Source organism: Elephas maximus, chromosome 1 (genome assembly GCF_024166365.1).
Source record: "Elephas maximus indicus isolate mEleMax1 chromosome 1, mEleMax1 primary haplotype, whole genome shotgun sequence".
Lineage (NCBI taxonomy): Eukaryota > Metazoa > Chordata > Mammalia > Proboscidea > Elephantidae > Elephas > Elephas maximus.
Genome location: NC_064819.1, coordinates 206,443,791 through 206,467,226, shown reverse-complemented (window position 1 = coordinate 206,467,226; position 23,436 = coordinate 206,443,791). Strand labels below are relative to the sequence as shown.

Below are 23,436 nucleotides of genomic sequence, written 5' to 3'. Positions count from 1 at the left end.
CTTCTCATGTTTGTAAATATTGTGGGCTTTTGTAGGGGCCTGGAATTCCCTCTCATTCACCTGGCTAGGTATAGCTCTGGCTTTTATGCTTTTTGTACATATACTTCGTAGCTCAATCTCTTTACATATCTGTCTCTCCAGATAGGGCTGAGATCAACTGGAATCATACCTTTTTCATTTTTTAACACCTAACTCTTGGGGTCTCCAGGAGTTGGAAAGAACTCAACGGCAACCAACAACTATAACAAAAGTTTAATACAGTGTTAAATGAATGAATACGAGCCCTTTGAAGTATTATGGTGAATAGCTTTCTACAACACCACAGTCCAGTGGAGCCTTCTGCAATAATGGAACAGTTCTATATCTGCATTGTCCAACAGAGTAGACACTAGCCATGTGTGGCCCCTGAGTACTTGAAATGTGGCTACTGTGACTGAGGAACTAAAATTTTAATTTTATTTCATTTTAATTAATTTAAATAGCCATGTGTTTTCTTAGTTTTTACTTTCACTGCAACCATTTCCTGGGACTCTGGTCATTATTCTTAAGCTTAAATGTTTGTCAGATTAAGGTGAATCTAGATGGAGGTATGTTATGGACTGAATTGTGTCCTCCAAAAGTATGTATTGTGAATTCTAACCCTTAGAACTGTGATTATAATCCCATTAGGGAATAAATTTTATTTGTTATGTTAATAAAGCAATTTATTACAGGGTATGTCTTAAATCAATCTGTTTTGAGATATAGAAGAGCAGGTTAAGCAAGGAAACACAAATGGAAGGGAAGATACACATCACATAATAGAAAAGGAAACTAGGTAAAGAAGCTGAAAAGAGACAAGAACCTTCCCCCCATCCCACCCTGTCTAGAGCAAGGGAAAATGAAGAAAATCAAAGACACAAGGGAAAGATTAGTCCAAAGAGCTAATGGACCACAACTACCACAGCCTCTACTAGGCTGAGTCCAGCACAACTAGATGGTGCCCAGCTACCACCACCAACTGCTCTGACAGGGATCACAATAGAGGTTCCCAGACAGAAAAAAAAAAAAAAAAAGACAGAGACGGAGAAAATGTAGAACAAAATTCTAACTCAGAAAAACAGACCAGACTTGCGGGTCTGACAGAGACTGGAGAAACCCTGAGAGTACAGCCCCTGAACACCTTTTTAACTCAATACTGAAATCACTCCTGAGGTTCACCCTTCATCCAAAGATTAGACAGGCCCATAAACAGAATGAGACTGAATGGACACACCAGCTCAGGGGCAAGGACGAGAAGGCAGGAGGGGACAGGAAAGACGGTGATGAGGAACCCAGGGTCAGGAAGGGGAGAGTGTTAACATGTCGTGGGGTTGGCAGTCAAAGCCACAAAACAATGTGTGTATTAACTGCTTAATGAGAAACCATTGTGTTCTGTAAACCTTCATCTAAAGTGCAATTAAAAAAAAAAAAAAAACAAAAACTTCCCCCAGAGCAGACACAGTCTTCCCCTAGAACTGGCGCCCTGAACTCAGACTTCTACCCTCCTAAACCGTGAGAAAATACATTTCTGTTTGGTAAAGCTACTCACTTATGATGTTTCTGTTATAGCCACACTATATAACTAAGGCAAGGTGTATGATAGCAATACTGTTTGCAGTGAAAAGCGCAGGTAAAAAATAATTTTTTGTGTAACTATTTTGACAGATTGAATCTCATCATAGCTTTATTTTTATGTGTAGGATTGTTAGTTTCCTTTGTGGTTACCTTAATATTTACCCTTATTTTTCTAAGCTCAAACCAGGCTTTTATTTCTTTATATTGCTTTGACTTCCTCTCCATATAAAAGATCTATGACTACATTATTTTGTCCCTCATTTTTGTCTTAATGTTGTCATCTTTTACATATTGACATCTCTGTTCCCTATTTTCATTGTTTCAGCTTTGATCTATTTTTGTGACTTCTCTATCTGGGTTGATATCTGGTTGTCCTGTCCTGTGTTCTTGTTGTGGGTTGTCATCTGATGTTATTGATTTTCTAACCAGAGGACTCCCTTTAGTATTTCCTGTAATTTTGTTTGGTTTTTAAAATTCCCTAAACTTCTGTTTATCTGGAAATACCCTAATTTCACCATCATATTTGAGAGACAGTTTTGCTGGATATATAATTCTTGGCTGGCAATTTTTTTCCTTCAACACTTTATATATGTCATCCCATTGCCTTCTTGCCTGCATGATTTCTGCTGAGTAGTCAGAACTTTGTCTTATTGGCTCTCCTTTGTAGATGACGTTTGTTTATACCTAGCTGGTCTTAAAATTCTCTCTTTATCTTTGGTTTTGGCAAGTTTGATTATAATATGTCTTGGTAACTTTCTTTTGGGATCTACCTTGTGTGGGATTTGATGAGCTTACTGGATAGATATCGTCTCATCTTTCATGATATCAAGGGAATTCTATGTCAACAAATCTTTAACAACCCTCCCTGTATTTTCTGTTATCCCACCCTGTTCTGGTACTCAAATCAATCATAGGTTATTCCTGTTGATAGAGTCCCACATAATTCTTAGTGTTTCTTCTTTTTTTTTAAATTCTTTTGTCTGATTTTTCTAAAGTAAGTTGGTGTCAAGTGCCTTATTTTCAATCTCACTAATTCTGACTTCCATTGCCTCAATTCTGCTCCTATGACTTTCTATTGAGCTAATTCTGAAATTTTATTGTTAATCTTTTGAATTTCTGTTTGCTGTCTCTCTGTGGATTCTTGCAGCCTGTTAAATTTGTCATTATGTTCTTGTATAACCCTCTTAAGTTCCTCTATTGCTTTGTCTGGTGTTCCTTGGCTTGTTCTGTGTTTTGCTTGATCTTCTTCCTGATCTCTTAATGAGTTCTGTATATATTAACCTTGTGAATTCTACCTCCGGTAATTCCAAAAAGTCCTTTTCCTCTGGCAGATTTCTTGATTCTTTGTTTTGGTGGCTTGCTGAAGCCATCATGGTCTGCCTCTTTATGCGACTCAATATTGACTGTTGTCTCCAAGCCATCCATAAGTTATTATATTTATTTATTTTATATTTGCTTACTGTGTCCTACCTTCTTGTTTTGTTTTATTTTCATATGCCCAGATAGGCTGCTTGTGTGAGCTAGTTTGATTATTGGTGTCTTTGAAGCTCTCATGTTCTGTGCCCAGGTGGCTAGAGCTGTTACTAAGTGTGTGAGCCCAGGAGTCCATTTACATTTCTCGCATGGATTTGGCTCAGGTGCCCAGGTTGTCGGCCACCAAGTGTGTGGTGCAGGCTCCCGCTTGCAGTCCTAGATAGGCAGGGGTGACTGGAGTAGGCACAGGTATCTGGCTGCAGTAGGGGGTCATGCACTGAGCAAGGCAGGGGACCGACTGCTGCCCCTGAATGTCTGGGTGGCATGCATGTCCTTGTTCCCTAGAGCATGTATGTGGGTAGGTTTTGCAGCTGGACTATGGGCACTCAGTGCTGTTGGCTGTAAGGACTGGGAATCACCACCTATTATTGGAACTCCTGTCATGGGTGGCTTGGTGGAGTGGGTGGAGCCACCAGTCCTCAGATCCCTAATATGGGTAGGTGAGGACCCTGCTTAATGAGCAGAGCGGTGTCAGATGTCATGAATCTGCCACTCTCCGTTATAGCTGCTACAGATGAAAACAGGCTTCAGGTGTATACCCTGTTGTACTGTGCTAATGAGGGCCTACACTGTTGAAATGGGCTGACACAGGTCTATGCAGGGGTGAAAGGCATTCAAAGTTCATGTACCCCTTATGCCTGTGGCTAGGCAACGAGGTTGTGCCTGCCTTGAGTTACTGGCTTAGGAGAGCTGGCAGATTATTTTTACCTGGTTGTTAATTTGTTCCCTCTCCAATGCCAGGAGAATGGCTCAGGATACATGATGGGTCCTACTTCTAGTTCATGAGGCTCAGCAATCCTGAAGACAGACTGGGACCCAGAGCAGAGTTGGGAGTGGGCAGGTGAATGTGAGAGAGGTACTTTCCAAAAGGTTTTTTGTTGTTGTTGTTCTGCACAGTAGGTTAGACACTTGTGCTTATCTTTTGCCAATTGAGCAACGTTTCTCACCAGTTCTGGAGGCTTGAGCAGACTCTCCGCTGCTCGGTCTCTCCTAAGGTGGAAAAGGCATGCTGAGAACCAGTGCTTCCTTCACTCCTCATGCACTAGCCAACCCCGCCTGCACAATGCTGGTGGAGGCCAGGTCAGGTCTGGCAACCCCTTGCTGCTTCTTAACCGTCTCTCCCTCCTCCTGCTGTTCAGTCTGATTCCTCAGCTTTGTCTTTGATGTTTAGGGCTTCTAGAATTGTTATATATAATTGATTCACTTGTTTTATTGGGCCTTTGTTATAAGAGGGATCACAGGAAGTGTCTGACTACTCTGCCGTCTTGGCCTTGCCCTCATCATAACTTTGATAGGGTCACTGAATATACATCAATATCAAACCCATTGCTGTTGAGTTGATTCTGACTCATGGCAACCCTATGCATGTCAAATTAGAACTGCACTCCATAGGATTTTCAATGGCTGTGATATTTCAAAAGTAAACTACCAGGCCTTTCTTCCGAGCACCACTGGGTGGATTCAAACCGCCAACCTCTCAGTTAGTAGCTGAGCAGGAATCATTTGCACCACCCAGGGACCTTAATTCAGTGAAGTCACTTATTAACTGATATTTTAAGTCTTTCAAAGTAATGCATTATTTTTAAAATGGCTTACAATAGAATTCAAGGAGATCATTTACACTAAAAAATTTGTGAATGCCAGCATTCACTTATATGGTTTCTTCAAGAGGAACAGAAGAAGGTCAGATCTCTATGCTTGACTGAGAAGGATAATTTTTCATAACTTTAGAGTTTAAGACCATTATTTATGTGTTGAAGGAGCTCTGGTCGAGCAATGGTTAAGCACTTGGCTGCTAATTAAAAGGTCAGTGGTTTGAACCCACTGGCAGCTCTGTGGAAGAAATGACCTGGCAATATGTTCCCCTAAAGAGTTCAGGCTAGGAAACCAGACGGGGTGGTTCTGCTCCATTTTTTAGGGTCACCATAGGGCCATCATGAGTCAGAATCGACTCAGCAGCACATAACAATAATTATGTGTTGTCAATCCTAGTACTTCTGTAGCTGAACCCCAGTAAACTCTGTCCATTTTAAAGCACTTATTGAATCGTTCATAATTTTAAAAAATTCCAAGAATAAGTTCTCTAGATAACAAAATTGTTTTATCAAATCCTATAGGTATATTGAAGGAGTTCCATTTTTTTAATTATTAAACCCTATCTCTGCATTTGGAAACCTTGGTGGCATAGTGGTTAAGTGCTATGGCTGCTAACCAAGAGGTCAGCAGTTCAAATCCGCCAGGCGCTCCTTGGAAACTCTATGGGGCAGTTCTACTCTGTCCTATAGGGTTGCTATGAGTCGGAATCGACTCAACAGGAGTGGGTTTGGTTTGGTTTTTGGTTATCTCTGCATTTAGGGTCTGGAGAGGTCTCTATGTATGTAAAACTCCTCTGGTGAATTTAAACTGTACCCTGGCTAAGTACTATTGCCCCAGGTTTGCTGAAGTGAATGGAGAAAGCGTTTGAAGTGACTGAGTATACACAGCCATCAGCTTCATCTTCCAAGAGGACGGAACTTGCTTAGAGAATTAAGAAATCTAAGACATAATTTTTGTATTAAACCAAATAAATATAAATTATGAAATAGATGGCAAACTTCAAGACAAAGCAAAGGCATTGTGATGGTTAAGATTGTGTGTCAACTTGGCTGGGCCATGATTCTCAGTGTTTATATGTGATCACCCCCATGATGGGATCTGATGTGAGCAGCCAATCAGTTGAAAGGGAGTTTCCTTGGGTGTGTGGCCTGCATCTGAATATAAGTGGATGTTCTGGCTTTTGCCTGCTCTGAATCTTGCAACTGGTTCCTGTTTGTCCGACCTCCGGTTCTTGGAACTTGAGCTAGCAATTTCCCTGTTGATCTCAGGTTTGTTAGCCCCTGCAGCTACATGAATCAGGAGAAGCCTCCTAATCTTGGGATATGTCGATCTTCACAGCCTGTGAGCAAGAGCTCTGATCTCTGACCTGCTGATCTTGGGTTTGCCAGCTCCTGCCACTACATGAATCAGGAGAAACCTCCATCCTGATCCACGGACTTGGGATGTTCCAGCTTCTATAATTGTGTGAGCCATTTCCTTGATATAAATCTCTCTCTCTGTATATGTATATGCTTTACTGGTTTTGCTTCTCTAGAGAACCCAGCCTAAGACAGGCATCGAACAAACACAAAGTTCATCCTTGTTGCCTTTAGCCTCAGGTTATGCTCCAGGCATTCATTCTTACTAGCTTCTAATGGAAGATTTTGGAAATACAGCTCATAGTCACAGCTTCCAGGATTAGAATGAAGAATGGTCTTTTAACAGGATATTTTAATTCCAAATTTGGCAAAATAGGCTTTGTCTCAACTTCCCATCAACCTTCTTTTAAAATAACATTTAAATTACTTCGTGCAGACCTTAGATGAACTGGTTGTATGTTCTCACACCAGAAGAAAAAAGCAAGTGTTTGCTATTTCCTGATGAGATGCTTTTAGGCTATCATTATAAGCAGCAGCAGATAACAGCACAGGCTCTGGATTGCAACCGTTGTTGCTTTCTGTGTGACATTGTATAAGCTTTTCCCCTGGGTTTCCTCATCTATAAAGATGGGACATGTGAGGTATCTATACAAAGCAGTTAGCATTGTGATGGGCATTTATTAGTATGATTTTTTTCTACTAGAACTTAGCACCAGTTACAGTGGTAGTGAAGAACCTGATGTGACAGTCTCTCTTCAATCTATAATTTGTGTTTCTTCAGATCTTTACTATAGGAGAGTACAATAGGGTCATGAAAATGGAAACATTAATTTTTTTTGGAAATTATGTATAGAATTCTATAATAATTTGACATTTTATGGAAAAAAAAAAGACATCACAATCTAATGAAGAATAGCCTTCTTTTTTAAGATTCCAACAGGAACAACTCCATCCTATTTTCCCCTCTACCCCAATTGCTGTAAACTATTCCAGGCATATCCCATTTCCTTCCTTCCTTCATAGGACACTTGTGTCCTGTGCTAGTCTATGCTTTGGCAATCCTGTTGCTGAAAAGGAAAAATAGGTTTCACCTCTTGTGGTCTGTGTTATATTCTTGTTTTGTGCAAAAAGTGCTTTTGTTTTGCTTTGTTTTATAACTTTCTTTCCCCAGGACGCTGACTCAAGTCTGAGGATCGGGGTGGGAAGGAGGAGTTGGCAATAAGATTTGGGGGGGTTTGGGCAGGAAGAAAGCAGGCAAGGCTGCAGGTCTGCAACTAACATTTGCAGGACTTAAGGCAAGAGTTCACATGGAGGCCTACATACTATATGTGTAAATATTTAAAACTACTTATCAAGCTAATAAAGTATTAAATAAGTATATTCTTGCATAAAAAATATACCTGACAACCCCAAATTCTCATAAAAAGACCAGACTTAATGGTCTGACTGAGACTAGAGGAATCCCGGCGGTCATGGTCCCCAAACCTTCTGTTGGCCTAGGACAGGAACCATTCCCAAAGACAACTCATCAGACATGGAAGGGACTGGACAATGGGTAGGAGAGAGATGCTGATGAAGAGTGAGCTACTTGTATCAGGTGGACACTTGAGACTGTGTTGGCATCTCCTGTCTGGAGGGGAGATGGGAGGATAGAGAGGGTTAGAAACTGGCAAAACTGTCACGAAAGGAGAGACTGGAAGGGCTGACTCATTAGAGGGAGAGTAAGTGGGAGTATGGAGTAAGGTGTATATAAGCTTATATGTGACAGACTGACTTGATTTGTAAACGTTCACTTAAAGCTCAATAAAAATTACTAAAAAAAAAAAAAAAAAATATATATATATATATACACACCTGACAAATATACTTACGTAAAGACCTGGAAGGCAAGGTTCAAATTTATAATTCCTGAACGTCTTAGAATTCCACACTCAAATGTGGTGGCATAGACAAGTGGCCTTCTCTTCCTATCCCCCAACTCTGTCGGGATCTTATAGACATTCGAGTAGACATCCCAGCCCAAGCATCCAAACTCCAACTAGAGCCCCCACACACAGGCTCTGGAAATGGGTTTGAGGCTGCTTAGGCAGAGAAGCCCTGGGTAACATGCTCAGCTGCTGGCTGAAAGGTTGGACGTTCAAATCCACCCAGAGATGCCTCTGAAGAAAGGCCTGGCTATCTACTTCTGAAAAATCAGCCATTGAAAACCCTATGGAGCATAATTCTACTCAGACACATATGAGGTTGCCATGAGTCAACCTGTTTCTTTTCCTTGAGATTATTGACCTTCATAAGGCGTCTCTGTCAGCCATAAGCTGAATCTCCTGATGGACACTCCCCAGAGACTTCTAGATGCATCCAGACCCGGCTAAGTTTTCAAAGTGAACGCTGCTTAGGCTGTCAATAAGAACACCCACGACATGAAATAGATAATAATTAATACCAATAACCACAAGCCAAATCATTCAGCTATTTGAGGTTATACTTTTCAGGTGTAGCTCTCCTCAGACTAAGATGGTCTACATGACATCTTATTAACATTCTTTTGTGGTTAGGATGGAAAAACATTTTTTGAGACCAAAATATGTCTTATGTTCTTTTTTGTTTCTATGATTTTATTTGAACTTTGTATTATGAGAAATTTTAGACACATACAAAAATAGGGAGTGTAGTATAATGAACCTCCAGGTATTTATTATGAGATATTATTACCCTGTGGACAACCTTGTCTTATCTATACCCTCATGTATTCCCCTACCTCCTACCATATTACATTTCAAACAAATCTCAGACATCGTTTCATTTCACAATATTTTAGTACGTTGTTGTTGTTGTGTGCTGTCGAGTCAAATCTGACTCATAGTGACCCTTAAGGATGGAGTAGAACTGTCCCATAGGGTTTCCGAGGAACGGCTGGTGAATTTGAACTGCCGACCTTTTGGTTAGCAGCCTGAGCTTTTAAACACTTCGCCACCAGGGCTCCACATTTTAGTGTGGAATCTCTGAAATATGAAGACTACATGTATAACATAAATAAAATACCAAATATCATTATTATGTCTCAAGTTTCTCTTCCATCTCCCTCTCTGTTTCTCACCCAATCTCTTTCATTGCAATTTATTTGTCCAAGAAACTAGACTGTTTTTCTCATAGAGTTTCCCACAGTCTAGATTCTGCCCATTGCATCTCCAGAGTATGTTAACCTCTTCTTCTGTCCTGTATTTCCTGGAATTGGTAGTTGAACCCACACCTTTTGGTACAACTACTTCATAGGTGGTTATGTATCCTTCCATCAGGAGGTAGGTGATAACTAATTATCTCTCCTTTACTGATGTTGGTGACTATTAATGATGATGCCTGGATCCAAATTCATTATGAGTTGCAAAATAGTGATATTCTAACTACTCAGACCTTCTATCTTTATTAGCTGGAATATTTCTAGAAAGTTCTCTTATCTACTATTTGCTTACCCAGTAGTATTTCTGTTCTTTACACATTTCAGTTCAGCATAAGAAATGATATCTCACAACAGACTACTTTAACATAGTACATTAGAGCGTCAGAGGACTTGCAATTTCACCTAATTCAACACTTTATTTTATGGATGAGGAAACAGGCCCAGAGAGGTTCAGTTAGTTTTTTCATTTCTAAAAGGATAATTTTAGATAAAAGGATAATTCAAGATGGGTTTATTTACAAAAAGACTAATTACAAAGGTGTGGGAAGAGCATAGAGGAGCTTCAAGGGATGGTGCAGCAACTGGGGGCTAGCAGCTGAAGAGCTGTCACCATTTCTAGGTCCCAAAAGACAAGGTGAGGGACTGTAGGGTCTACCACCTTGAGAAGAAAAATGACCTGTTGGAAACCCATCAAGGGAGAAAGAAATGCCCTGTCCCCAAACTTAAATCTCTTGCCTGGGCCCCCTAATTACCAAACCCAACTGGTAGACAGAAGATAAAGGAGCCCACTGACTTAATCCATGCCGATTACCTCTTGAGGCAGAAAGTACAATGGCTGTGAGTAGAGAGTAGATCTGGAGATGAAAGCCCAGGCAGAGGTAGCAAAGTCAGGACTTGAATTCATCGTCTGGCTCCTATCCCACCATACTAATATGCATTCAAATGTTTCATTATATGCACAGCTCTTACATTTGTAGAAGTAATTTGTGGCCCAGGGTGATTTTACCTTCCTCTAATGAATTTTGTTTGCTGAATTCATGGGATTATCTTGATCCAATTTCAAGGTTTGAGGTTTTTTTTTTTTTTCTCCTCAGATGCCTGGAAGCATGGTTGCTGTCCATGTAATTTGACTTCTTGTTCACCCCTTTCCTAGGTTTAACACTCTTATGTTGGTTCTTGTTGTTGTTGTTAGGTGCCGTCGTTAGCGACCCTATGTACAACAGAACAAAACACTGCCCGGTCCTGCGCCATCGTTATAATCGTTGTTATGTTTGAGCTCAGCCACTGTTGCAGCCACCGTGTCAATCCACCTCGTTGAGGGTCTTCCTCTTTTCCGCTGACCCTGTACTTTGCCTAGCATGATGTCCTTCTCCAGAAACTGATCCCTCCTGACAACACGTCCAAAGTATGTAAGATGCAGTCTCACCATCCTTGCTTCTAAGGAGCATTCTGATTGTACTTCTTCTAAGACAGATTTGTTTGTTCTTTGGGCAGTCCATGGTATATTCAATATTCTTTGCCAACACCACAATTCAAAGAGGTCAATTCTTCTTTGGCCTTCCTTATTCCTTGTCCAGCTTTCACATGCATATGATGCGATTGAAAATACCATGGCTTGGGTCAGGTGCACCTTAGTCTTCAAGGTGACATCTTTGCTCTTCAACACTTTAAAGAGGTCCTTTGCAGCAGATTTACCCAATGCAATGCATCTTTTGATTTCTTGACTGCTGCTTCCCTCGGTGTTGATTGTGGATCCAAGTAAAATGAAATCCTTGAGAACTTCAATCTTTTCTGTGTTTATCATGATGTCGTTCATTGGTCCAGTTGTGAGGATTTTTGTTTTCTTTATGTTGAGGTGTATTCCATACTGAAGGCTGTGGTCTTTGATCTTTATTAGTACTTCAAGTCCTTTTCACTTTCAGCAAGCAAGGTTGTGTCATCGGCATAACACAGGTTGTTCATGAGTCTTCCCCCAATCCTGATGTCCCGTTCTTCTTCATATAGTCCAGATTCTTGGATTATTTGCTCAGCATACACATTGAATAGGTATGGTGAAAGGATACAACCCTGATGCACATCTTTCCTGACTTTAAACCAATCGGTATCCCCTTGTTCTGTCCGAACAACTGCCTCTTGATCTATGTAAAGGTTCCTCATGAGCACAATTCAGTGTTCTGGAATTGACACTCTTCACAATGTTATCCATAATTTGTTATGATCCATACAGTTGAATGCCTTTGCATAGTTAATAAAACACAGGTAAACATCCTACTGGTATTCTCTACTTTCAGCCAGGATCCATCTGACATCAGCAATGATCTTCCTGGGTCCACGTCCTCTTCTGAAACCGGCCTGAACTTCTGGCAGTTCTCTGTCAATATACTGCTGCAGCCATTTTTGAATGATCTTCAGCAAAATTTTGCTTGTGTGTGACATTAATAATATCGTTCTATAATTTCCACATTTGGTTGGATCACCTTTCTTGGGAATAGGCATAAATATGGCTCTCTTCCAGTCAGTTGGCCAGGAAGCTATCGTCCATATTTCTTGGCATAGATGAGTGAGCACCTCCAGCGCTGCATCTGTTTGTTGAAACATCTCAATTGATATTCCATCAATTCCTGGAGCCTTGTTTTTCACCAATGCCTTCAGAGCAGCTTAGACTTCTTCCTTCAGTACAATCAGTTCCTGATCATATGCTACCTCTTGAAATGGTTGAACACTGACTAATTCTTTTTGGTATAATGACTAAGACAGACTAGAAAGAAGGACCTGGCAGTCTACTTCTGAAAAGCATTAGCCAGTGAAAACCTTATGAATAGCAGTGGAACATTGTCTGATATAGTGCTGGAAAATGAGCCTCCCCAGGTTGGAAGGCACTCAAAAGATGACTGGGGAATAGCTGCCTCCTCAAAGTAGAGTCGACCTTAATGACGTGGATGGAGTCAAGCTTTCAGGACCTTTATTTGCTGATGTGGCACGACTCAAAATGAGAAGAAACAGCTGCAAACATCCATTAACAATCAGAACCTGGAATGTATGAAGTATGAATCTAGGAAAAGTGGAAATCATCAAAAATTAAACGGAACGCATAAAGATTGATAACCTAGGCATTAGTGAGCTGAAATGGACTGGTATTGGCCATTTTGAATCAGACAATCACATAGTCTACTATGCTGGGAATGACAACTTGAAGAGGAATGGTGTTGCATTCATTATTAAAAAGAACATTTCAAGATCTATCCTGAAGTATAACACTGTCAGTGATAGGATAATATCCGTACACCTACAAGGAAGATCAGTTAATACGACTATTATTCAAATTTACACACCAACCACTGGGCCCAAAGATGAAGAAATAGAAGATTTTTATCAGCTTCTGCAGTCTGAAATTGATCAAACATGCAATCAAGATGCATTGATAATTACTGGTGGTTGGAATGAGAAAGTTGGAAACGAAGGGTCAGTAGTTAGAAAACATGGCCTTGGTGATAGAAACAATGCTGGAGATCGAATGATAGAATTTTGCAAGACCAACGACTTCTTCATTGCAAATACCTTCTTTCACCAACATAAACGGCGACTATACACATGGACCTCGCCAGATGAAACACACAGAAATCAAATTGACTACATCTGTGGAAAGAGACAATGGAAAAGCTCAATATCATCAGTCAGAACAAGGCCAGGGGCCAACTGTGGAACAGAACACCAATTGCTCATATGCAAGTTCAAGCTGAGGCTGAAGAAAATCAGAGCAAGTTCACGAGAGCCAAAATATGACCTTGAGTATATCTCACTTGAATTTAGAGACCATCTGAACAATAGATTTGATGCATTGAACACTAGTGACCAAAGACCAGACGAGTTGTGGAATGACATCAAGGACATCATACATGAAGAAAGCAAGAGGTCATTGAAAACACAGGAAAGACAGAAAAGACCAAGATGGATGTCAGAGGAGACTTTGAAACTTGCTCTTGAGCGTCGAGCAGCTAAAGCAAAAGGAAGAATTGATGAAGTAAAAGAACTGAACAGAAGATTTCAAAGGGTGGCTTGAGAAGACAAAGTAAAGTAGTATAATGACATGTGCAAAGAGCTGGAGATGGAAAACCAAAAGGGAAGAACATGCTCGGCGTTTCTCAAGCTGAAAGAATTGAAGAAAAAATTCAAGCCTCGAGTTGCAATAGTGAAGGAGTCTATGGGGGAAATATTAAATGACGCATGAAGCATGCCAAGAGGATGGAAGGAATACGGAGTCATTATACCAAAACAAAAACAAAAACTGTTCTTCTAGATGTTGTAAAAAATGCACTTTAGCCTCTCAGCAGCCTAATCCAGATCCACAAAAATACCCAAGCCAAAAGCAGCCTCGAAGGAAGGCTCACTCTCTGGATTCCTGTTGTGACCCTAATACTCCCCAGCATGTTTTCTCCTTTTCAAAATGGCCGACTGAGAGCTTGACAGATCTAAAGCCTTAAGAACCTCTAGGTTTTTCTTCTTCCTCTGCCTGTCTCCTCCTTCGCATACCTTTGCTAATGACTTTGTTTTGACCTAATGCTAACGACTTTGTTCTTTGTTTTAATCTGATGCAGATAAGTTTGTTTTGTTCTGTCCACCTGTGATTTACAATTCCCTACAGGAAAATCAGAGCCCAGGTGTCTGACGTGTTTATCTTTAGCCTGATAAAGAGATGTCTGGCATGTATCTCTTGAGTCTGATAGTCTCTTGTCACTATCTTGTAATGAATAACTCCTCCAGCCAGGCCATCTTCGGGCTACAAAGACACTTCTAACCCTTGTAAAGTTCTATATTAAGCTCTAATGTAAAATTACTCTTTGGGACTCCATAGAGACAACCTGTGTTGCTGCTGGGCCCCCACGATGTATACATCTCTTGAATAAACTTTCTCACTCTTTTTGACTTTCATTGTCTTGACTGCTCCAGGGCACGGACCCTAATCAGGCAACGCTGTCCTCTTTTCCAGAATCTGGCCAGGTATTTCCTCATTAATACCATTATCTCTTTGGTGCCTTTATGCATGTATTTACAATTTTTTTCAGCTTTCTTACTGTTCTTTAGTCAGAGGGTTGATCAGAATGATCTAATCTGTCATAATCAGTAGCAGAAATCTCTTTCATATTTCTTCAGTCTTATATGATGAAAATGTGTTGCTCTACCCGTAGGTGTTCTCAAAGGTGTCCCAAAGTTCATCTCCAAATATAAGTGGGATGGACTCTGAGTGAGAACATAATTATGGCCAGAAAATTCCAGTTCTGCTGATATTATAATTCTATCATTTATCGAGTGTGATTGAATCCTTGTCAAAAGCTTCTAGAAATGCCTATTTGTAGTAGGGCCTAAGGGATACATTGCCTCTCTGTTTCCTTGGATTCCTTTTTTCCCCCCAAACAGAATGCCAAATTACATGTTTTCATTGAGAAATACAATCTCTCAGAATCTACGAGCTGCTCCTTGGAAACCCTATGGGGCAGTTGTACCCTGCCATATAGGGTCACTATTGGTCAGAACTGACTGGATGCCAAAGCATGGGTTTTTAAAATGAGAACGCTAAATTGTTCAGCAGTTGGAGCTAACCAACTGATAATAACAAGCACAAGCTTTGGAACTTTTAAAATGAAGAGTACCAGGGACAGATCCTGATACTTTTAGTTTGCCACTCCTAGAGCGCCACTGTCACAAATAAACCACCCTCCAGTTTAGGCTCTTGGTTCCAGGGCGTTAGTTGAGATCTTCAGGCCTTATGCAACGCGGGGATCCCGGGGCCATTGGGCCCTTGCCCTGACCACGCGGCACGCGGCCCTGGTAAACGCTGAGGAGCGCGCCCGGCAGGGGCCGGCAGGGGGCGCGGTGGCTGCGGGGAACGCTGCCATTACCTCCCGGACTGGCTCGGAAGACCCAAGAATTCGCCAGAGAGACTTTTTTGCTCCATCCTGCAGTTGCTTGGGCTCCGGGTTTTGTCTACTCCAGCTCTTCTCAGGTAGAGGCCCAGTTGGTGACGGCAGAAAAGCTTGGCTGCGCGTCGCGCCGGGAAAGGGCTGAGGTCCGGGAGCGCGGCACGGTCGGTTCCGTCCCGGCTGGAATCTCCCAGCAGCGCCCTTCCCCCGGGCCGCCTTGCCTCTCCGTACCGCGACTAGTGGGCGGCAAGAAGGAAGTGGGTGGCCGAGAAGGCGTGCGGCTGCAAGGAAAGAAGCGATTCCAGTGGCGAGGCTGTGCTGGATACAGCGGCCGCAGCGATCCGAAGAGAAACGAGGACGTGGGGAGGAGGAGGAATTAGGGCCGATGAAGAGGAGCTACCACCGAGGAGAGAGGCGGATTCTTCCGGCTGCAGCTGCCGTGGTTCCCGGACGCAGCCCCGGGGGCCTGCCTGCCCGTAAGGCGCTAGCCAGGTAGCTGTGCTCCCCGAGGGCCCCCGCCCTCGCTCCTCCCCGCGCTTGGGACGGAAAGAGTGGGGCCGCGCTGCAGGCGTCTGGGCGCACTGAGCCCGAGCGCGGCGCCCGAGAGCCGCACGGCGGCTCAGGTCGGCGAGCCAAGAAGAGGAAGCGTTGTCCCTTCGCGCCCTGCTCAGCGTCCCCACCCCTTGCACTCTCAACCTTGCAGCCGGCGAACAACGCGGCCACGGAGGCGCCGAGGAGGAGCGAGCCGCCGCCGGGCAGCGGCGTGCCCCCGGGGGAGAGGGCGCCCGAGAGGAAGCGGCGGCGCGGCGGGGAAGGCGCGGCTCGCGATGGCAGCTGCTTAGCCGGGCGGGCGCGGAGCAGCCCCGAGCTGTGGCTGGCCAGACGGGGTGGCGGGGCGGGGGACGCCGCCGCCGCCTCGCCGGGAGCGATGAGCACGGAGGCGGGCGAGGGCATCACTTTCTCCGTCCCCTCTTTCGGCCCTTTGGGCTTCTGCACCTTCGCCGAGGGCGGCAGCTGCCGGAGGGGAGGAGCGGCGGCGACTGTGGAGGGTGAGGAGAACCAGCAGCCACCGCCGCCACCCGGTAGTTTCTGGAACGTTGAGAGCGCCGCCGGCCCTGGTACCGGCTGTCCCGCTGCCAGCTCCGGGGGCAGTGCCACTCGGAGCCGGGGCAACTCTGGCAGCGGGGGCGGCCGACGGACCACCGTGGCGTATGTGATCAATGAAGCGAGCCAGGGGCAGCTGGTGGTGGCCGAGAGTGAAGCCCTGCAGAGCCTGCGGGAGGCGTGCGAGGCTGTGGGCGCCGCGCTGGAGACCCTGCATTTTGGTAAACTGGACTTTGGGGAGACCACGGTGCTGGACCGCTTTTACAATGCAGGTGCGTGTGTAACCCCTTCCCATTCTTTGCGGCCCGTGGCCACGTGTTCCCTTGTCGCCCTTTGGATTTTCCCCCCTAGGCAGGAGGCGCGCTTGGTACTCATTCACTTCTTGCCTCACCTTGGGGGTGACGAGGGGCGCCGCGTGACCCTCCTCTTGGCGCTCGCAGCTGCTGGAAGAGAGTATATGTGATTGTGCAAGAGACTGTGTGCGTTTGTGCGAGAGACTGACTGACCCAGCCAGCGCCGGGCGCTGAGCTCTGCGGTCCGCGTCGTCCAGGAGAACTTCAGTTCTTCAAAAGTATTGGAAAATTGCCCCAGTCAGCTTTTCTCCATTCAGGGTCTCGGTTTCACTTGTTTGATTGGACCCATGTTTTCCTTCTACGTATACCTATGACCTCTTTAGATGACGCCTACTCGTTTTCTCTCTGTACTTTTGGGAGTACAGAAATGATGAGTTATGCCACGCGGCCGGCTGCATGCAGAGTGTATTTATACAGATTTGCCTGTCATGTCATGACCTTCCCAACTCATTTTACCTTCAACGAGTTTTAGTCCTTTGAATTTCCCATCCCTTACCAAATTGAACTGTCAAGTAATTACTTCCAAAAGTGATAACCTTGTAACTTAAACTAAACTGGTGTGATATCTTTGTTAGGATTATCGGTGGAAGAACCAGGGTCTGTTTTTTATTGCCCCATATACGTTTTTTTACGCTGGAAGGTTTATAATTTAACATTGTTGAGAATGCTGATAGGCTATCTTGATAACTAAGATTAGATTGTCCATTAAAGTGATTGCTAGCATAATCCATGAAAAAAATGTATTTCTTCAACCTGTTCCAGATTTCAGAAAATGTTATGCAATTCTGGTGACTGAAGCAATCAATTATCTGTTAGCTACAAAGAGTTTGGAGGTTTTTTTTGGTTAGGAAATGTTAGGCATAATAACATGTTATTGAAATTAATCTTTAGCACCCTTTACAATCACTGTTGAGAATATATAAATATTTTTATAATTGTAGGTGGAAAACATGATTTAATTCTGGTTTTGAAAGAGCAAGTTTCTTGCATTTTTGCTTGCATGAATGTTTTTATTTTCCAATCTTATTTTCAGTTCTGATTCTATTCAGTCTCTTCAAAACACCTGAAGAAGGCTTATGCCAACTATGGAATTCAGCCAATGCTGAATATTTTAAGAACAAGAAGAACTTTACGTAAGGAAGCCAGACTAAATAAACGAGGACTTTCTGGATCTGGTCTTTTTACGGTCTTGGTCTTCCCAACTGAACATGAGTGTAATATATTATAGCTTGTATTTTTGGGTGGCTTGCTATAAAAGTTACATAAACATAACTTTTCTAAAAATTATAGCACTCTTATTTTTGGATTATAACTTGGAAGATATGAAGAAAGCGTCAAAGAACTGAAAGATGTGGGAGAAAAGCTCCCAGCTATGTACTTGAGCCTATTTTTATTGCACTGATAGCTTTTTTTTTTTTTTTAAGGCCCTTACAATAAATCTTAAACCCAATGGTGATTTGAAAGAAAGTTTCCTAACAAGGCTCACTTAGTGTTTATTCTCCAAATACTGCCCCTGGGAAAGGGAGAGAGGAAGATTAGGAGGGACCTGATATTTGAACTGTATTTTATTTAATCCTCCAAATAAGCCTGTGAAGGAAGTACTTGTTATGCTTCTTAGGTGGGAAAACTGAGGGATACATAAGCAGCCCTAGGTCACATAAGAGCCCTGGTGGTGCAGTGATTAAGCACTCGGCCACTAACCAAAGGGTCAGCATTTTGAACCCATCAGCTGCGGCAGAAAGATGTAGCAATCTGTTTCTGTAAAGATTACAGCCTTGAAAACCCTATAGGGCAGTTCTACTCTGTTCCGTAGGGCTGCTGTGAGTCAGAGCCGACCCTGTGCCCATGGGGTTTAGGTCACGTAGGTAGTACGTGGTCAGAGCAGGTTCCATTGCAGGTGGAAGACCCTGAAAGATCACGGGTGGGTCATGTTCCCTCCATCAGATGGGCTCAACTTAGAATTAAGGGAAACTACAAAATTGACTTGATGGCAGCGGGTTTGGTTTTTTTGGTTTACCCACATGGAATCGTGTGACGGAGAGCTGGCAGGACCTTTAGAGCCACTGAGGTGCAATGTGGAATAAGGGGGAGGGCACTCTCTGGGGGAGACCCATGTTCCCAGGTCTCCTCTGTCCCACTGCTTTGTTTAACCTGGGCAGGCCCCATTTCAACCCCTGCCTACCTGGGTGATATAAACTCTGTACCCTTCTGCTCAGCATGAAGATGTGACAGTATAACGTTAGCAGTTTCATCCAAACCCTTTGTTTTTCTAAACCGAGGGCTGGAGAGTTTGATAGCAGTAAAACTTGCCTTCTGTCTTCTAAGAGAAGCCTTGTTCGTCTCTACCAGGGGTGTGCAAACTTTATCTGTCAAAAACCAGACAGTAAATATTTTAGATTTTGCTCTCCATAAGGTGTCCCTCCCAACTACTCAACTCTTCCAAAGTAAGAGTAGCCATGAGTAGTACGCAAACAAATGATCATGGCTATGTGCCAATAAAATTTTACTTACGGACATTGAAATATAAATTTCATATAATTCTCGTGTGTGACAAAATATGACTCTTCTTTTGATTTTTTCCCCCAACCATTTAAAAATGTAAAAGCCATGCTTAGTTTGCAGGCCATGGAAAATTAGGTGGCCTACTGGATTTGGCCCGTGGGCCATGTTGACCTTTTCTCTGCAACTACTACCTCCCACTTGAAAGACAAATCATTATGATATAGTGGGAAATCACATCTCTTCAAGTAAGTCCTGGTTCTGTCATCAGCCACCCAGTTTTGAACAAGGCCCTTCATCGTCTACAAATGGAGGTTCTTTGCCTATAAAATCGACCAGGGTGAAGGTAGATGGGGAATTGAACTGATTTATAAGATTCCCTTGTATATTCCCGTGAATTTACAAAGTAAAGGCAGCATGGTGTGCTGGGACAGAGTGTCGGAGTAGGAGTTTCAAGGTCTGAATTTTGGCCCTGGTCCTTCTCTAATTTGGAGCAAGTCATTTAAAATCTTAGAAAATAGTGGAGGTTTGGGTTAATTGGTATCTGAGGTTCCATCTAGTTCTCAAATACTGTACTTTAAAATCACAACGTTGTTAATATAAATGAATCATTTCACTCCATAGATACTGGTGAACTGCTTGTATATGTCATGTTTCCTGCCCTGGAAGAGCTCACAGTCAGTGGGGAGGGTAGATTCAGTGCAGAATATAGTAGTGTCATTGTGAGGGTCCATACAGAGTGGGTTGGACTCCTGGTCCATTTAGAGTAAGATTGAGGATATGGTGGAGTTTGAGGGTGGCTTCCCAAAGAAGGTGACACCTGAACTGTACTAGAAAGGCAAGCAAGGATGACTTGACCAGGGCTTCACATTTAGAAGGAAAACGATGGTGTTAAAATAGCTCAACTTACTGTAATGATTAAGAATTTAAGGCTTGGTTACATTTTTTATAAACTTAGCGTATCTTTAGAGACCTGGTGATGCAGTGGTTAAGAGCTTGGGTGCTGATCAAAAGGTCAGCAGTTCAAATCCACCAGCCGCTCCTTGGAAATCCTATGGGGGAGCTCTACTCTGTCCTATAGGGTCTATGAGTTGTAATCCACTCAATGGCAGTGGGTTTATGGATTACCCTATCTTTGTATAAACCAAAAACAAACAAACAAACCCATTGCTGTTAAGTCAGTTCCGACCCAGTGACCCTAAGGACAGCGTAGAAATGCCCCCATAGGGTTTCCAAGGCTGTAATCTTTACATGGAGCAGCTGGTGGGTTTGAACCACTGACCTTTCATTTAGCAGCTGAGTACTTAACCACTGCACCACCAAGGCACCTCTTATCTTTGTGTTTTTAAAGAATAGATTGCATTTAAAGATTTGTATTGATTTTCCCTATTTGATTATTGTTTAATGATATTCCTAGTTTGTTGTTTTGACTATACTTGTCATTTTCTCTTTCATCCTCATACTTTTGCTTTATCAATGCTTTATGCAAATTCATCTTATTTACATATACAAGAAACTGTCACTCAATGGCAAATGTCATGGCAACAACACCGCTTCTCCTCCCTCAAGAGAGGTCAGTGATACAGGGCTGCTTTGAATCAATGGAAAGACTGAAACTGGCAGGATCTCAAAAAAAATTTTTTTTTAACGAACATCAATCTTGTGAAGTATATGTAGAATAGCCTTTGTTATTCTCCCATTTTGCTTATAAGAAAACTGAAGTGTAAAAGGTTATATTCATTAAGGTTAAACGATTTAAAGTTGATACTGGGAACCTGAAGCACACTTTTCCTTGGAAACAGTATTACAGATGGTAGGTAGATTCTGGGACTAGCTTATAAAAGCCTTGTTAACTCAGGGTACTCCGAGTATGGAACCCAGTCACCATTTTAAACATTGTTGGTATGGAAAATTATGCTCCTTGAACCCAGCTTTGAGTACCCTTTTCCTGTGACAGAATCAGTAGCTTCTGCTTTGATTTAGCTATTGTAAGCATCTTGGCAAGATGTTGGAGCATCACCTTTGACATCTGGTGGTGGTGAGGTAGGGGACAAAGAAAATACTGGAAAGCTGAAGCTGCAGGGTGAAGAAGGGTGCTCGGTGAAGAGGAAGGTGGATGCGATGGCAGCAGTTTCCATTAACAGTCTCACCCCTTTCAACTCCATTCCCTTTCCCCTCCTATCCTCTTTATGGCCCTGGGCCATCTTGCTGAGATAAGACCAAATGGCCATTGCTCTGCTCAAGGCTACCTCACTCCTTCTCAGTGGGCACATGGATTAGATTGACTTCCTTTCTGTGTCACCCGCCATTACATCACCACTATATCATCTTTCTGGCTCTCTGCAAACTGCAATCCCTTACTCAGACTTTGACCCCCTAGCAACAGTGGGTGAAGAAAACATGGGCTGGTTGAAATTTAAAGAACTTAACTGCGGTACTCATCCATATTATTTTCCCACTTTACTTAGGCTCGTGATCAAAGTGGCCTGCTTATGCCGTATCGCTGGAGAGGCATCTGTTCTCCCTGGGCTTCAGTTCCACTTGTCTCCACAAAGCCCTTTAGGTCTTCCAGTCTTATCTGGTAACGAAACAAAACAAAACCCTCACATCGTGTCTGTCCCGAACTGTGAAGTTTTTGAAATTTGTCCATCCTACTTCTGTATTTTCTACTTTCAAATCCAGCGGGGCTTTTGTATATATTGTCTCGTACACTTTAGGGGGGAGGATGAAGTCTTTATTTCCTAAATGGTGTTTCCCACGGACCAGTTTAAAAAAAAAAAATTGGAGGACTGACCTGATTGTCAACCTTTTAATTTTTCCAAGTAAGGATATTATAAATACAGAAAGAAAAACTGTATAACCAGCTATCTATTGCCATGATTTCTTAAAAAGAAAAGACAATTTTAGGTTAAACAAACTAGAGAGGGCATAACCATAGACAGGAGTCCCTGGGTGGTGCAAACAGTTATTCTTCCCACTGCTAACAAAGCTTGGAGGTTTGATTTCATGCAGAGGTACCTCGGAAGAGAGGCCCGATGATCTACATCTGAAAAGTCAGCCGTTGAACACCTTAGGGAGCACAGTTCTACTGACACACATGCGGTTATGATGAATCCTATTCAACTCTGCAGCACCTGGTTAACCTTAGCATACAGTAGTAAGGTTAGGTTAGGAGGAGAGAGGGAAGGTTGAAAGAGGTGAAATTGTTAAAAGAACTCCTGCTGGCATCACCTTCCCCTTTGCTGAGTCTCTTCCTATCCTTTTTTTTTTTTTTTTTGATTGTACTTTAGATGAAGGTTTACAGAACAAACTAGCTTCTCATTAAACAGCACACGTTTTGTGACATTGGTTACCAACCCCATGACATGTCAACACTCTCCCTTCTTGACCTCAGGTTCTCTGGTATCAGTTTTCCTGTCCCCTCCAGCCTTCTAGTCCTTGCCCCGGGGCTGGTGTGCCCCTTTAGTCTGGTTTTGTTTTATGGGCCTATCTAATCTTTGGGTGAAGGGTGAACCTCAGGAGTAACTTCATTACCGAGCTAAAAGGGTGTCCGGGGGCCTTACTCTCAGGGTTTCTCCAGTCTTTGTCAGGCCAGTGAATCAGGACTTTTTTGTGAGTTAGGATTTTGTTCTACATTTTTCTCCAGCTTTGTCTGGAACCATCTATTGTGATCCCTGTCAGAGCAGTCAGTGGTTGTAGCCAGGCACCACGTGGCTGTACTGGACCCAGCCTGGTGGAGGCTGTGATAGTTGTGGTCCATTAGTCCTTTGGGCTAATCTTTCCCTTGTATCTTTGGTTTTCTTCATTCTCCCATGCTCCTGATAGGATGAGATTAGTGGAGTATCTTAGGTGGCCGCTCACAAGCTTTTAAGACCCCAGATGCTACTCACAAAAGTAGAATGTGGAACATTTTCTTTTTAAACAATGTTATGCCTTTTGAGCTGGATGTTCCCAGAAACCATGGTCCCCGCAGCCCTCAGCCCAATAATTCAGTCCCTTAGGGACTTTGGATGTGTCTTTGGAGCTTCGATGACCTTGCCTTATACAAGTCGTGCTGGCATCCCCGGTATTGTGTAATGTCTAACTCTTCGTCAAAGTTACCACTTATCTTTTGTTTATTTAATGCTTTCCTATCCCCACCACTCTCCTCCCTTGTAACCATCAAAGATTCTTTTTGTGAGTAAACCTTTCTATGAGTTTTTAAAGTAGTGGTCTCATACAATATTTGTCCTTTTATGATTGACTTATTTCACTTAGCATAATGCCCTCCAGATTATCCATGTTGTGAGATGCTTCGGAGA

General features: G+C 42.9%; 1 protein-coding gene across 1 annotated transcript in view; it reads left to right on the top strand.

The window, feature by feature from the left end:
* The first annotated feature begins 15,675 nt into the window (after window positions 1–15,675).
* MAP3K5 (mitogen-activated protein kinase kinase kinase 5) overlaps window positions 15,676–23,436 on the top strand; it is a 234,752-nt gene continuing 226,991 nt past the window's right edge. Inside the window, exon 1 of the mRNA XM_049901808.1 lies at window positions 15,676–16,555. Within this exon, the coding sequence (XP_049757765.1) occupies window positions 16,108–16,555 (448 nt within the window). The 5' untranslated portion in view covers window positions 15,676–16,107. The remainder of the gene's footprint in view (window positions 16,556–23,436) is intronic.